Source organism: Cryptomeria japonica, chromosome 8, assembly GCF_030272615.1.
Source record: "Cryptomeria japonica chromosome 8, Sugi_1.0, whole genome shotgun sequence".
Taxonomy (NCBI): domain Eukaryota; kingdom Viridiplantae; phylum Streptophyta; class Pinopsida; order Cupressales; family Cupressaceae; genus Cryptomeria; species Cryptomeria japonica.
This window is the reverse complement of record NC_081412.1, coordinates 97,869,688-97,886,064: the sequence shown is the minus strand read 5'-3', so window position 1 is coordinate 97,886,064 and position 16,377 is coordinate 97,869,688. Positions and strand designations below refer to the sequence as shown.

General features: G+C 33.6%; 1 protein-coding gene across 1 annotated transcript; it reads right to left on the bottom strand.

The window, feature by feature from the left end:
• Positions 1–8,693: 8,693 nt before the first annotated feature.
• LOC131857540 (protein NRT1/ PTR FAMILY 4.3-like) lies at positions 8,694–10,419 on the bottom strand. The gene is made up of 5 exons (XM_059210207.1): positions 10,251–10,419; positions 9,946–10,163; positions 9,406–9,858; positions 9,256–9,311; positions 8,694–9,108 (listed from the first exon to the last, which is right to left on the bottom strand). The coding sequence occupies exons 1-5, from the start codon at positions 10,417–10,419 to the stop codon at positions 8,694–8,696; spliced, it is 1,311 nt and encodes a 436-aa protein (XP_059066190.1).
• Positions 10,420–16,377: the final 5,958 nt, after the last annotated feature.

The window sequence follows — 16,377 nt, the reverse complement described above, 5'->3', positions numbered from 1 at the left end:
AATTAAATGAAAACATTTAATACAAAAAATAATTTTATATCAATGATTTGATGTGAATCATGGGTGATAACCAAGGCTAACAAAGCATACAATGTTCTTTTTACCTTTTCAAAGAAATTATTTTCTAAGTCCTAATTGGAGATGTTGCTCCAATCAAACATGGTGTTTATTTTAGTCCCACATAGAAGTTGTTTTCTAACTAGGAAAGTGAAATTCTGGTCAACAAATGAAAGCACGTTGCTATAAAGTAAATCGATTTTTCAAAAAAAGAACAAGTTGATTGTTCTTTTTAACTTGCAAATAGATTGATTATGAATTTTACCTTTGCAAGAAAATGAAATATTTTTTGTTCTTTTTAATCCCAAATTTGAAGTGTTTTTGCTCCTAACTTGCAAGAAAACAAAATTTGATTTGTGATTCTTTTTATCTTTGCAAGTGATGTTCTTTTTAGAGCCCAAAAGACAAGTTTCATTTATTTTAGAGCACCGAAATGAAATTGTGAGGTTCTTTTTACCAAAAAGGAAATATGAATTCTTTTTACCCAACTTTGAAAAAAGCTAGAAAGAAATAAAAAAATCCTAATTTAACTCCTCCAACCTGCAGGAAACTGTTAGAAACTAGGTACAGAAAAAAGAATTTAGTGAAAATCCCAATCACTTGGTGGGCTAGACAAGCCTAATTTGCCAAACCAAATTACAAATTTTTTTCCTTTGTGACAAATGCACTAAAACAGAGTGAATGCGCTAAACTGTCCAAAACCAGAAAAAGACAGAAGATGTAAATATGCTAAAACAGAGGGTGAATGCATTGTACCATACTTCAAATGCGCTATAATAGTGATTGTATGTGCTATAAAAGAGAACAAACACGCTATAATAGAGAGAAAATACGCTGCAACATACCACGTATGCATTAAAAGATTATGAAAGATTTCTTGGTCGGACCTGCATAAAAATGTTAAATATTTGATCAAATTAGGGGTCTAGCCACACGGTGGGCACCAAAAATGTACACTTGATTTGTTGGAGGCCTGCAAGGCAAGCAAACATCAAATATACCCACAAAACAATATATTAAGAAATATAAATTAAGAAAACATGTTCATCAAATCAAATTGATCAAAACCGTCTCATGGTTCTCTATCTCCAAGGATCTTCAAGATTCAAGGTGGCTCTCAGCTTGGAAGAGCACTTGATCTTTTAGATATCAACCTAAAGAATGAGAGATGAAGAATGATCTAGGATCAAAATGGATGCAACTAAGATCCTAGTGATTAGATGAAAAACTATTGATATGATATGGATGAAGAACTATGATAGATGATATGCAAGATGGAGGTTTATTACCAATTTGAAAGATTAAGTGATGTAATTAAGCTAAGATAAAGATGAGATATGAGAATGCTATGTAATTGATATTAAATTAAACTAAATGATAATCTAAAACATGATATAATCTAAACTATGATGTAATTAGGATGGCCTAGATGCTTGAGGGTGAACATTTAGAGATCCTTGATAACCTACACAATAAAATAGCCATAATATGGATGCAAAAGATTATGGATCCTAAGATTGAAGAAATAGGCTCTATTTATAGAGAAAATAGATAAATGGATGGCCAAGATTGAGCAATCTTAACAAGGATAAGGATTGAAAGATATCAATCCATGAGGGGTATTCAATCTAGTCCCAAGTTGACAAATGTCACCTTGAGATGGTTGGAGAGGATGCTAAGAAAGCTTTAGATGCTAAGTAAGCATTAGGGATAACCTCAAGGGATGACATCATTGGATAATGCCATTATCCAAGGGAGCATGCTATTGTCCAAGAGGTAAACTCTTGTACAAAGTTGAGGGATGGCCAAAGGGACAACCATCATGGGCTAGGGTGATGTCTTGGAAGAGGCATTAAATGCTCTTGTAAGACTTTGGAAGTTATCTTGTTGAAAGTTAGATAACCTTACAAGTAACTTGGAAGACTCAACAAGTTAATTTGTTGAAGAAGGTAGAGTCTTCAACACATTTTGAAGACTTTCCCCAAATTTGGAGAAGTGACTCCCCCAATTTTAAGGATGTGACAAGATTAGAAGAATTTAGGCTAATTAATTAGGGGTTAGAGGGGTTCTAGAAGAATACTAGCATGCTAATGGAAAATGTAGGAGAATGCAAGTGAAGGAAAATATGCATTTTTAGATAAAATGAAAATTTTATTTTAGCCAAAAAGGGGTGCAACTTGCATTTGTAGGATTTTGCAAGTGGGGGGACTATTCACAAATAAATAATGATTTATTGAAATGCAAAGGGATTTTAATCAAATGTAAATTCAATTAAAAGGGAAAAGGGGTTTTAATTAAATAAATAAGATTTATTCAATTAAATGGCTAAAGGGTACTTAATCAAACCTTAGTTTTAATTAATAGGTTAGGCTAGAAGAAATGGATTTTAATCAAATCTTTAATTTGATTAATATGGTGATTGGAAGAATAGGAATATTAATTAAATCTTAGTCTACTTATTAGGCGAATAAAAGCTGATTAAATGATTAAAATTTATTTAACTAGCTGTGCAAGTTTTAGGTGTCTACAAAAACAAGTTCTTTAATTCATTTACCCTTGTTCCTATCTCGTTTATATCTAAATGATAAGTGGACCCTTATCCATCTTAACTAATTTCTTTATTTTATTATTTCCTCTACCTATCCTCCAATCTTAGCCGACCATCTTTCATCCCACATCTTAATCCTATCTTTCCTTTTTTAGGATGTTCTCTATATATAAGAGGCTTCCTCCTCTCATCCTTCATCATTGAATCTTGGAGCATAGTTACATTCTACCAAATTAAATTTAGCCAACGACATCACAATCAAGTCTAAATCATCATAACCACATTTGTTCTTCATTGAGCTCTTGTGCGAGCACAAAAATTTGAGAGAAACCATATCAAAACAAGATCAATGTCTAGAGATAGGAAAATAATGAAGATCAAACCCATTTGAATGTTTTTTAAGCATCATTTGGTTCATTTCATGATTTTGCATATTTGTTGGTTCTTCATTGATGTGTTGTTGAATTTAATTGTAGATATAGGGTTTTGTGTTTAAAAATAGGGTTTATAATAATAGGGTTCAAATTTAACATATACACATATTATATGTAAAGAGGTTGCACAACACTTGGATATTTTTAGCTATTGGTTGTGATGTTATTTGGTAGAAGAGTGGATAGAACTTTGATCAAACATACACTAATTGTTTTGGCATCTCAATTACATTAGTAACACAAAAGTTAGATTTGATTTGGAGCATATTTCACTTCCATAGGGTTTGTTTCAAAGTTGTAAGAAGCATAGTGGATTTTATGATGTAATCACTCTGATATCATATTTGAGTGACACAATATATGAAATATCTTGCATACCCAAGTGTTGTGTTGAGCCTCATGTATTTTCATTCCAAATCAAGAGTTGAGTTCTAGATATTTATGTTTACCGAGTTTATTACTTTGTATCATTATTCTATATAATTATTTTCAATTTTGTTCATATAATTATATTAAAAAGTGGTATATAGTTATTAAATCTCACCCTTATCTCATATTTTTTATTTATAATCTCTTGGCCCAAGGTTGTTGAGGTGTCTCATGTACTTAACTTCACTAGTACTCTTATACATTCTTTGTTTGATTGACATGGTTATTAATAGCTATCATGTGATTCAAGATATTGAAGAAGGGAAGAGTATTAAAATAAAGCTTCCTCATTAGAAGATGAAGATGTCAGAATGAACAAGATGGAGGTGGATGTAATTTGGTTAATAGAAATTAAGTGATATGGATACAACATTGAAGATGAGTAAGATATCATTCTTTTTTATAGTTGAAGTTTCTAATATAGGAGTATCACAAGGTTTGGGAGATTGAAATCAACCGAAAACAATAATTTCTCTTTAATTTTGTTAAAAATTAGGAACATGGGTTCCTACAAGATATAAAATCTCAAGTATTAAGTTTTATTGTTTACTTATAAATTAGGGCATCCCATTTGGTGGGAATTGTAGAGATCTCATCTTTCTACTTGTATTTTGGTCAATCACAAGTTATGACACCTCTCTTGATGGGAAGGTTACATATGACAGTGATATAATGTGTAAGAACATCTATAAATCATTATAGATGAGGAGTTACATTTTAGAGGCATTTCTTGAATTTTCTATATTGGGCCTTGTGAATGAATCTTTCTAATTGGATTTTTTAGTCATGTGAGAAAAATCAATATATCATCATGTGTATAAGGAGGTTGCAACACTTGGGGTATCTTTAGCTAGTGGATGAGATTTTCCTTGGTGGAGAAGGGGATAACACTTTAACCAAGTACGCCTTATTCATTTTGACATCACAATTGGAGGAGAAACACATACAAAATGGATTTGATTTGAAGGAGAGTTGGCTTCCGTAAAGTTTCTTTTCAAGTTCCAATCTTGAAGTATATTGAATTTTCTTCATTGTTTGTACAAGTCACTCAAATCTCAAGTGCTGGTTTAGCTATGTTATGCTTGTGTTGTTCATTTTAGAAGGGAAAACTTTGCCAAATTTTCTCAAGTCCTATGAGTCTATCATTATAATATTGTATTAAATCAAAAAAAGATAATAATTGCCATGGATACTTGAGTGTTGTGCTGAGTATCAAGTGTTTTCACTCCAAATCAAGAGTTGATTTGTAGCTTTTTATGTGTGACTAAGTTATTACATTGTTAACTCTCTCTAGCTTATTAGAATCTTAATTGGTGCTGCTACAATGGAAAAGACTACCATTCATTCATCTCTCTATCCTTATTTGCATCATTATTGTATGACTATTTATGATTGAGTTCATATTTCTATTTAAGTTGAAAATTCATAGATATTTGAGTTTATTTTGATATGTTAAATACTCAAAAATGTTACATTTAAGTATAAATTGATATAAATGTAATTAAAATTAGTTTTATTTTATATATATATATATATATATATATATATATATATATATATATATATTTAACATAAAATGTTAAATGCAATTTAAAGATTAAATGAATAAATAGAAAAATTAAATGTTTCAATTGTTAAAAAAATGGTAAATAGTAGTGTTATATATTTTTGTTTAGATTAAAAAATGTTTTAGAAAGAACATGGTTAATTAAAGTAAAAATGTTACTAAGGAAAAATGGAAGATGGTTAACAAGGATGAGAGGTTTACCACAAGTTTTATAAATATTTTTTATTTATTGTTAGTAATTAAAAAAGATGAGCAATTAGGAAGGAAACTTTCTTGAATAATGTTGCAGGTAGGGTTTGTGTTCAAAGCTCCTTAAAGTGCTAATGCTTCATGGTGCCTTATGTTTGTAGGTCTCTCATTTTTATGAGGAACACATACCATGGAAGAGATATTAGATTCCACTAAGGATAAAAGTATTGGTGAAATACTACAAGAACAAGGAGTAAACAAATATGATTTAAAACATTTGTCAAAATATATGTCAACTCAAATTGTACATCTAGGGTTTTGTTGTTAAAAATAGGGTTTACAATAATAGGGTTCAAATTTGACATCTACACATATTATGTGTAAGGAGGCTGCAACATTTGGATATTTTTAGCTATTGGATGCGATGTTATTTGCTAGAGGAGTGGATAGCACTTTGACCAAACATACACTACTTGTTTTGGCATCTCAATTACATGAGAAACACAAAATTTGGCTTTGATTTGGAGAATATTTCGCTTCCATAGGGTTTGTTTCCAAGTTGTAAGAAGCATAGTGGATTTTATTATGTAATCACTCTAATATCATATTTAACCGACAGAATATACGAAATATCATGCATACCCAAGTGTTGTGTTGAACCTCATTTATTTTCATTCCAAATCAAGAGTTGAGTTCTAGATATTTATGTTTGCCTAGTTTATTGATTTGTATCATTATTCTATACGATTATTTTTAATTTTATTCAAATAATTTTATTAGAAAGTGGTGTATAGTTCTAAAATTTCACCCTTATCTCATATTTTTTATTTATAATCTCTTGGCCCAATGTTGTTGAGGTGTCTCTTGTACTTAATTTCACTAGTACTCTTATACATTACTTGTTTGATTGACATCATTATTAATAGCTATCATGTGATTCAAGATATTGAAGAAGGGAAGAGTATTAAAATAAAGGTTCGTCATTAGAAGATGAAGATGTCAGAATGAACAAGATGGAGGTGAATGTAATTTTATTAATAGAAATGAAGTGCTATGGATACAACATTGAAGATTAGTAAGATATCATTCTTTTTCATAGTTGAAGTTTCTAATCTAGGAGTATCACAAGGTTTGGGATATTTAAGTCAACCAAAAACAATAATTTCTCTTTAATTATGTTAAAAATAAGGAACATGGGTTCCTACAAGATATTAAATCTCAAGTATTAAATTTTATTATTTATTTATAATTTAGGGCATCCCATTTGGTGGGAATTCTAGAGATCTCATCTTTCTTCTTGTATGTTTGTCAATCACAGGTTATGGCACCTCTCTTGATGGGAAGGTTACATATGACAATAACTATAATGTGTAAGAACATCTATAAAGCATCATAGATGAGGAGTTACATTTTAGAGGCATTTCTTGACTTTTCTATATTGGTCCTTGGGAATGAAGTATTCTAATTGGCTTTTTTAGTCATGTGAGAAAAATTAATAGATCATCATGTGTATAAGGAGGTTGCAAAACTTGGGGTATCTTTAGCTAGTAGATGAGATTTTCCTTCGTGGAGAAGGGGATAACACTTTGACCAAATACGCCTTATTCATTTTGACATCACAATTGGAGGAGAAACACATACAAAATGGATTTGATTTGAAGGAGAGTTGGCTTCCATAAATTTTCTTTTCAAGTTCCAATCTTGAAGTATATTGAATTTTCTTCACTGTTTACAAGTCACTCAAATCTCAAGTGTTGGTTTAGTTATGGTATTCTTGTGTTGTTCATTTTTGTCGGTTAAGATATTATATTTTAGAAGGGAAAACTTTGCCAAAGTTTCTCAAGTCCTATGATGCTATCATTCTAATATTGTATTAAATAAAATAAAAAGATAAGAATTGTCATGGATACCCGAGTGTTGTGTTGAGTATCATGTGTTTTCACTCCTAATCAAGGTTGAGTTGTAGCTTTTTATGTTTGTCTAAGTTATTACATTGTTAACTCTCTCTAGCTTATTAGAATATTAATTGGTGCTGCTACAATGGACAAGACCACCATTCATTCATCTCTCTATCCTTATTTGGATCATTATTCTATGTTTATTTATGATTGAGTTCATATATCATTATTTAAGGTAAAAATTCATAGATATTTGAGTTTATTTTGACATGTTAAATACTCAAAGATGTTACATTTAAGTATAAATTGGTATAAATGTAATTAAAAATTTAATTAAAATTAATATTATTAAAAAATATATATTTATCATAAAATGTTGAATATAGTTTAAAGATTTTTTACAAAAAGTATAATTAAATGTTACAATTGTTAAAAATAGTTAAATAGTAGTCATATATATTTTTGTTTAGATTAAAAAATGTTTCATAAAGATCACGGTTAATTAAAGTAAAAATGTTACTAAGGAAAAAAGAAGAAGATGGGTTACAAGGATGAGAGGTTTACTACAAGTTTTATAATTATTTCTGATTTATGGTTAGTAATTTAAAAAGTTGAGCAATTAGGAAGGAAACTTGCTTCAATGATTTTGTGGGTAGGGTTTGTGTTCAAAGCTTCTTGAAGTGTTAATGTTTCATGGTGAAATTTGTTGATAGGTCTTTCATTTTTAAGAGGAATATATATTGTAATTGTTAATATTGTTTGTTCCTTCTTATTATTTATTTTATATATAGTGAATTTCATTGACGTGCATGTTATGATCTCCCTTAGAAAGTTAGGACTATTTAGAATTCTATTTTCATCATTAATAAAAAATATTATTAAAAGATTTTGAAAAGAACATGATTTGTAAGAATAAAAATACTTTTATTGAAGAGAAAGTGATTGACGAGATTTAATATGATTGTTCAAAGGAGCAATCTTTTCCAAGCACCAAATCAGTAATGGGAGACACGAGCAAGAGCTTAAAAAATAGACTTATTAGAACATTCAAATTTCCAAATAACAAATGGCATATTGGTAGTTTGGTTTTAATTGGTGCTTTGTTGAGGGGTGGTAATAGTGGCTAATTAATATTGGCCATTATTTTAGGATTCAAGCTTATGTTGGGGAGTAACCGGCCTATACTTGTACCAACGAGCCCAGAATAAGAAGTTAATAAAGTTTAGAAAAGTGAGAACGGCAAGGGTCCAATAGAAGAGATTGAGTTCGTTACGATTTAGGTTGTTGCCAGCTAACCAACCCCCACTGGCTTTATTGACGATGTCGACCACAACAGTGCTGAGGAAATAGCCCAGAGACATGGTGCACCAAGTAATAGCAGTACCTAGGGATTTCATTCCAGAATGAGATTGGCTGTAGAAAAATTCCAATAGACCCACCACCGTAAAGAGATCAGCAACTCCAAACACTACATACTGGAATACGAGCCACAAAACACTGATGGGCAAAGGTTGCAACAAGGGTATGTTGTCTAACATGCCATGATCTCTTGCCACACCTTTTCTCTTCACCTACACCAAGGCAGCTATAGCCATTGATACAGGGACAAGAAATAAACCCACTCCTATTCTTTGGAGAATTGTTATTCCCTGCTCATGACCTGTTATTCGACGAGCAAAAGGAACAAAAACAAGGTCGTAGAGTGGAGTGACAATGACCAAGACGATGAGGGGAATGATACTAAGTGTGGCCGGAGAAAAAGTGATCGATCCTAGTTTGTTGTCCATCGTTATTCCCTGGTGCACAGAGAATGTCTGCAACTGAGCAAGGCATGTTGTCACCATTATCGTGCTGCAAAAGATGGGAACCATTCGAACGAGGATTTTCACTTGTTCCACCTGTGTCACAGTGCACACCCGCCATGGACTTGGTCTTGCTCCTTCTTTTATTTCACTCTCATCCACTATGGCTGCTCTGTCAAGAAACCTGTAAGCCAATCCTAATGCTCATCAATACACTCTTGAACACCTTAATTTCTATATCCTTAAGCATTGTAATACATATCTGAATTGTTGTGTGTTTAGAAGGAGCTCTTTTTCTGTATCTTTTTCCTTCTTGTTCAATTCATGCAACTCTGTTGTCTCAGTTGGAAGGGGAAGGTTTCTGTTTCGGATTGCAGCAACAATAACCTAAGGAAAAACACACAGATTGCCTTATCACTTGTAAAACAATACAATGAGACAAAAGACATGAGACAACTAAAGACATTGGTATTTTCATTACCTGAGCAATGCTAGTGAGAGGGCTGCCACGAGGCACTTGGTTACGGTATGTGGTCATGCCAGAGAGCAAGGTGAGAACGACAAGAACGAAGGCTCCCAAAGAAATGCCGAAAGCCCAATCCCATCCCAATTTAGGGTTGGTACTGGTCTGAACCCACACCAAGAAGGTCACTCCTACACTTGCTCCCACAGTAATGCTGAAAAAGAACCAGTTGAAAAAGCGAGAGATTTGTTTGCTCTCTGCAGGATCCGTCTCATCAAATTGCTCTGCACCCATGGTGGGAAGAGCAGCTTTCAACCCACCTGTTCCAAGCGCAACCAGGTACAATCCCATGTACAAAATTACACTATTTTTCCCAGCGACATGCGGGCAATTAGCTGTAGGATCCAATATTGGGCAGAAAGGAGGGTGTAGAGAGGGTTTGTGAGCTTGCACTGTCAGCAATATGTAACCCTGCAATCCACTCATATGGATTTAGCCATAAAAGAAAACCCACTGACAATTCCCAAAACTTAAAAATGCAATACGTGGTTAACTTACAATGACTTCTACAAAGGCAAAAATAATGTTGGTGTAGAATCTGGTAATAAATGAATCTGATATAAATGCTCCAAACAACGCAAGTAAGAAGGCCGTCCCCATGTAATTTGTAAGCATGGTTGACGAATCCTTCACGTCGTAGTGCATGACACCCAGAAAATATTGCACCAGATTCACTCCGTTCCCCAGGAATGCCATGTTCTCCAAAGCCTCCGCAACTGTTTTAAAACGTTTGTCAAAATATATGTCAGCTCAAATTAGAGGTATTCATTCTTAATTCTGATTGCTACTATCATTGATATTACCGTATACGAAGAGTGTTGCCCGGACTCCGCCATGCTTGCCTTTCACAGCAGGCCTTCCTTTCCAGTCTACGAAATCTTCCATCAAAGGGTAATCCGCTTCTATCTTCTCAAAATTCAGTGAATTTTCTGCCTGTTGTGCTTTCAACAAGTCAGTTGCTGTAGATACCATTATGTAATTGTAAACATTCACCACAAAGAACTTACCATAATGACGTTCTGCAATGAAATTCAACTCTTCCTCTTTCTTCCTCCTCAAAGCCCACTCGATGGACTGGTTCAGGCTCAATTTTTGAGCTTTCAAGTAGCTCGATGACTTATTTATTAGGGAAAAATAATTGTGAGCTTTCAAGCAGCTAGATGAGCTATTTATTAGGGAAAAATTCAAAAGCAAAAGCCAAAACAAGGGAAGGAAGAGATCGTGGAAAAAATCTCATGTAATTGACATCATAACAAGAAATCCTAATCTTTGTTTTGCCAAAGCAGTTTCCAAGAAAAATGTTTGCCACATTGGCGGCACCTACCGCAAGTCTGTAGATCCTCACTAATTTTTCAAAAAGCTGTTGCCAATTTAAAAATCAAATATACATATCACCCATCAAGACAAATCTATGCAGATTGATACAAAGATCAGCAACCAATATATATTTGTTGTCAATCTCGATTTCTATACTTATTTTTTTAATATCTTAAATTATTCTACTTATTATTTATTGGTGTATTCGATGTGAGCTGATAGTATCAAGGGTTAAATAGAATTTTTTTTTTCAAGTATTTTATTTCTCTTCTTTTATGTTATATGTCAAAGTAGATTTATTTCTGTTATTTCACATTTCAAACATTTTTATGTTAATTTCATTTTTCATGATAATGATCAATTGCATAATAGATACTATAGTGTATTATTCAATTAAGATATTTGCTTTCGTTATAATTTAAATATTTCTTAGAGTAAACTTCAACAAATCAAATGATGATTTATATGTTATATAGATAACTCTAAGAGAAAATTCTCTCAAGTTCTAATATGGTAAAAGTGAGATGTAACTTTGAGGTTGACTATTGTTTTAGAATATTTTATAAGATTTTCATTTAGAAAATAACACATATTAAATAGATTATTTAATAAAATGAATATTGCTTAGTCGTTATCGCTATGTCAAAAAAGATGATGATGATTCATATAGTCAATATTCAAAGAGATGAGATAATTGTAAGATACATAATTAAATATTTAACTTTAAAATGTATGTTTGAGTGAATGGATCCAAAAAATTAGAATCCACTAAGGATCAAAGCACAAGGAGCAAACAAATATGAAAAAGTGTCGTGTCATTGAAATTTGATAGGGTTGAGAAGCATTAACCATGAATCTTAGTTGTTACCATAAGTAATCCAAAATTAAATTTCACTATCTTCAAGTTTCACAAAACTACATGCATTGGGTTATAAAAACTTACTATGTTATAATTCTTGCCAAGATCTTTAAAATTTCAAAATAATTGTAATGGGTAGAGATAGATCTTTAACATACTTCATAACTCTCAATATCACACAATTGCAAGTTAACACCCAAAATTTGACAATATTTATATGAAAATTGCACTGCGCATCAACATTGAAGCAATCACCGGTGAGGAGGGACCTTAAGGACATCAATCCAGGTCGACCAGCAAGAGTAAACACAACGGAAACACACATATATGATGGAGGCAATGTAGAACAGATAATTTTATTGCATGAAATTTGATTACATCCAACTGGTAACAACTGGGCTAAAACATACCGGCACATAGACCTGGTAGAATAGGTCACAACCGGGACCTTGAATCGAAAGATCTATCTTCTAGGCACAATCTATCTATCTGATACTCTGATTGATTCTAATTGATTGCATTCTAAAGCATGACTATATATATATATATATATATATATATATATACACACACAAAGGATCCAATCGGCCCAAAAGGGATCGAAACCCGAAGAACAAGAGCTAAATTTTGAAATGAACAAGGTCGGCCTCCACCAAGAGATTCCTCCAAAAAATCCAAAGGATGAAACGTAGAAGGTCGACCACACACCAAGAAACATCGAGATCAACGCTCAAGGATCTGCAAGCTTCGGAATGGGTTCCGGTAGATAACCAAAAAAGGTCTCAGGCAATCGGTAACAAAGGAACAACCGGTACCAAGAAACTGTCATGGAAAACAGTAGCAATATCTTGCTGAAAAGTGATCCAAATGAGATGTGGTCTGAAAGAAAGAAAGATGATAAAGTCTTCAAGTAGAATCCTACTCCACAGGATCTGGTGAGCCAAAATCGGGACACATAAAAAGGAAACTGAAATTGCAAACAAAACAGAAAATGAAAATGTTTTTGGTTGATGCAAGATTGATGTGAACTGGGGATGCTCCTGCATCAGACATCCGGGGTTAATGAAAAGTGAGCCTCTCACTTTGCTAGGTTCAGAGGGAAACCAAGGTGATCTACCTTTGCTTGAGAAATCCAAGATGAATCTTCAGCTGGTCTACTCTTCCACTTCACAAGATATTCTTTGTACTAACTGTTCCGGGTACTATGCCCAATCCTACTGTCCAAAATCTCTTCAATCTGATCCAGTTTCTTTCGAGGAAATTGTTTCTCAAGGTCTGCAATACTATCCTCACTGAATTCTGATTCATGGTATTCATGAAGTTCTGCAATGTTGAATAGAGGTGAAATACTTAGACTATCCGGTAGCTCCACTTCATATGCATTTCTAGAATTGAACTTTCTCAAAATCTTACAAGGTCCAAACTTCTTCATCTACAACTTATTATAAGTTCCAACTTGGAATCTCTCTTTTCTCAAATACACCATCACTTCATTGTCAACTTCAAATTCCTTATGTCTCCTCTTCTCATCTGCCTTCTCTTTATATTTGTTGTTCATGTCTTCCAAATGTTGTTTAACCTGAATATGCAATGCTTCCATGTGATCTACAAAATATTCTCCTTCTAAACTCTTCCGGTCTTCACTACTAATATCTCTTAATTTTGCTATTCCTATAGGATGCACTCCGGTAACAATCTCAAAAGGTGTTTTTCCGGTACTTCTATTCACTGAATTGTTGTAGGAAAACTTTGCTTGTGTAATGATCAAATCCCAACTTTTGGTTTTATCTCCCACTAAACATCTCAACAAGTCTCCCAAGCTCTGGTTAACAACTTGTGTCTGTCCATCAGTCTGTGAATGAAAAGTAGAACTGAACTTCAAATTTGTCTTCATCTTCTTCCAAAGTGTTCTCCAAAAATAACCAACAAACTTAGTGTCTTTGTCTGAAACTATGCTCCTAGGTAATCCATGCAATCTCACCACTTCCTTGAAAAATAGGTCTTCTACATGTAATGCATCTAATGTCTTCTTACAAGGTATGAAATGAGCCATCTTTGAAAATCTATCCACTACCACAAATATAGAATCATTCCCTCTTGGTGTCTTAGGCAATCCAAGTATAAAATCCATGCTTATATCCTCCCAAGGTCTTATCGGTACTGTCAAAGGTTTATACAATCCCACATTCTGACTACTACCTTTTGCAACTTGACAAACTCTATAGCTCTGCACATATCTCTTAACATCCTTATGAATCTGGGGCCAAAAGTACTGCTCACTCACTTATGTAACTGTTTTGTCAATGCCAAAATGTCCAGCTAAACCTCCACTATGTTTCTCTTTTATTAGGTTCTCTCTCATGGAACTCTTAGGTATGCACAACTGAACTCCCCTGAATAACATCTCATCCTGAATGAAATAATCCAACCATTTTCTCCTATCAACCATAACCGGTTCTGTACATGCTTTCCAAGGTTTTGCAAAATCTGGGTCTTCATCATAAAAGGTCTTCAAATCTTCAAAACCTAATATTGTCACTCTCTTTTCTGTCAGCAAATTCCTTCTCCTACTCAATGCATTAGAAACTTTCCTAGATTTCCCACTTTTATGCTTCAACACAAAGGTGTAACTCTACAAGAATTCTACCCATCTCATATGTCTCTGATTCAACTTACTCTGACTGTTCAAATACTACAAAGCTTGATGATCTGTATACAACAGAAACTCCTTAGGAAACAAGTAGTGTCTCCATTTCTTTAAGACTTGAACTATGGCATAAAGTTCCTCATCATACACTGAATATCTCTTTCGGGCATCATTCAATTTCTCACTGAAATTGGCTACTACTCTCCCTTCTTGACTCAAAACCGCTCCTATTGCTATTCTACTTGCATCACAATCCATTTTAAATACCTTATTGAAATCTTATAAAGACAACACAGGTTGCTCAGTCACTTTCTACTTCAACAATTCAAAACTTTTGTTTGCTCCAGTGGTCCACTTGAATTCCTTTCGATCTCCTCTCATGGTCTCAATCATGGGGTTATAAACTGAACTGAAATTTCTGATAAACTTCTGGTAAAAACTAGCCAATCCATGAAATGATCTTACCTCTCCAATGCTTTCCAGTGTAGGCCACTCAACAATGGATTTCACTTTCTTAGGGTTCATCTTCAAACCATCCTCATATATCACAAATCCTAAATAGACTACCTCATCCTTCAAGAAAGTACACTTCTTGATATTGATCAACAATTTTTCTTCTCTCAACCTCTGTAAAACTTGTCTTAACTGCAACAAATGCTCCTCTTTTGTTCTACTGAAAATCAGAATGTCATCCAAATACACAATAACAAACTTACCCAAGAATTTTGTCAATACCTCATTCATCAGCCTCATGAAAGTACTCGGTGCATTAGTCAATCCAAAAGGCATCACCAACCACTCATATAGTCCTTCATTTGTCTTAAATGATATCTTCCAATCATCACCTTCTTTGATCCTGATCTGATGATATCCACTCTTCAAATCTATCTTTGTAAAGTATTTTTCTCCACTCAAGCAGTCCATTAGGTCATCCATCCTAGGCAAAGGAAATCGATATTTCACCGTGATCTTGTTTATTTCTCTTGAATCGGTACACATCCTCCATTCTCCATTCTTCTTAGGTGATAATACTACTGGTCATGTACAAGGGCTCAGACTCTCCCTGATCAAACCTTTCTTTAATAGCTACTGGACTTGTCTATTCAGTTCTTCATTCTCTGTCGGTGTCAATTGATGTGCAACTTTGTTAGTCAAACTGGCTCTGAGAACCAAGTCCATGCAATGGCTAATACTTCTAACATGTGGTAATCCATCAAGTACATTATCTAAAATGATGTCCTCATATTCTGCCAACAAATCTCTTATCTCTTCCGGGTGTTCTCCTTTCGGTTCCGGTTTCTCAGTCTTCTTAGGATTTAAGGCAAAACACACATTCTCATGTCTCATTCCATCCATGAATTTCCTTCTAGATCTACTAAACAGATTCTGGCATTTGTACAGACTTCACCCTTCAAAGGTTCCTCCAAAGGTAACAAGGTTTCCTTCATCCCTTTGACCACAATAGTGTATGTATTGTTCCTTCCATCATTTATTCCCTGTCTATCAAACTGCCAAGGTCTTCCCAATAAAAGATGACAAATATCCATAGGCATAATATCACACAAAAACTCATCATGATGATTTCCCAATTTTCAATTTCACTAAACACTGTTCACTTACTAACACCTTATGTTCATCCTGAATCCATGCTATCTGATAAGGCTTAGGGTGTTTCAATCTTTCCAATTTCAACTTATTCACCATCTCTTCTAGAACAAGACTATCTGAACTACCACTATCAATAACAACTTTATAACACTTATCAAATACCTTACATCTGGTTTTGAATAGATTCTTTCTCTGCAAGGGTTCTTCATCTCCTCTGGTATGACACAAAGCTCTCCTCATCATCAGTAGTTCTCCATCTTCTGGTTTATTGTCCGATCTGGCGGGGTTTTCTTCCACCACTACTGCTCTTTCGGTAGCCTCTTTCTTTTTACATTCAAATGCACAATGTCCTTCTCCTCCACACTTAAATAAATTTTCTCTAAATGTCCTCTTGTCTTGTGTTCCAAAGTTCTCATTTTGGTAACCATCCGGTTCTCTCATCCTTTCGGTATGAATTACCTTATTTGCTCACTTCCTTGTCCTTGTTGTGATCTGTACT

What these genes read in the sequence shown, in the direction of transcription:
- LOC131857540 (XM_059210207.1), bottom strand. Translation starts at nt 10,419, where the DNA reads ATGGTATCTACAGCAACTGACTTGTTGAAAGCACAACAGGCAGAAAAT. An exon ending in GGCAACACTCTTCGTATACG is followed by an intron (nt 10,164 to 10,250) that starts GTAATATCAATG and finishes GTTTTAAAACAG; the next exon opens with TTGCGGAGGCTTTGGAGAAC. An exon ending in CTTCCAACTGAGACAACAGA is followed by an intron (nt 9,109 to 9,255) that starts GTTGCATGAATT and finishes ATTGGCTTACAG; the next exon opens with GTTTCTTGACAGAGCAGCCA.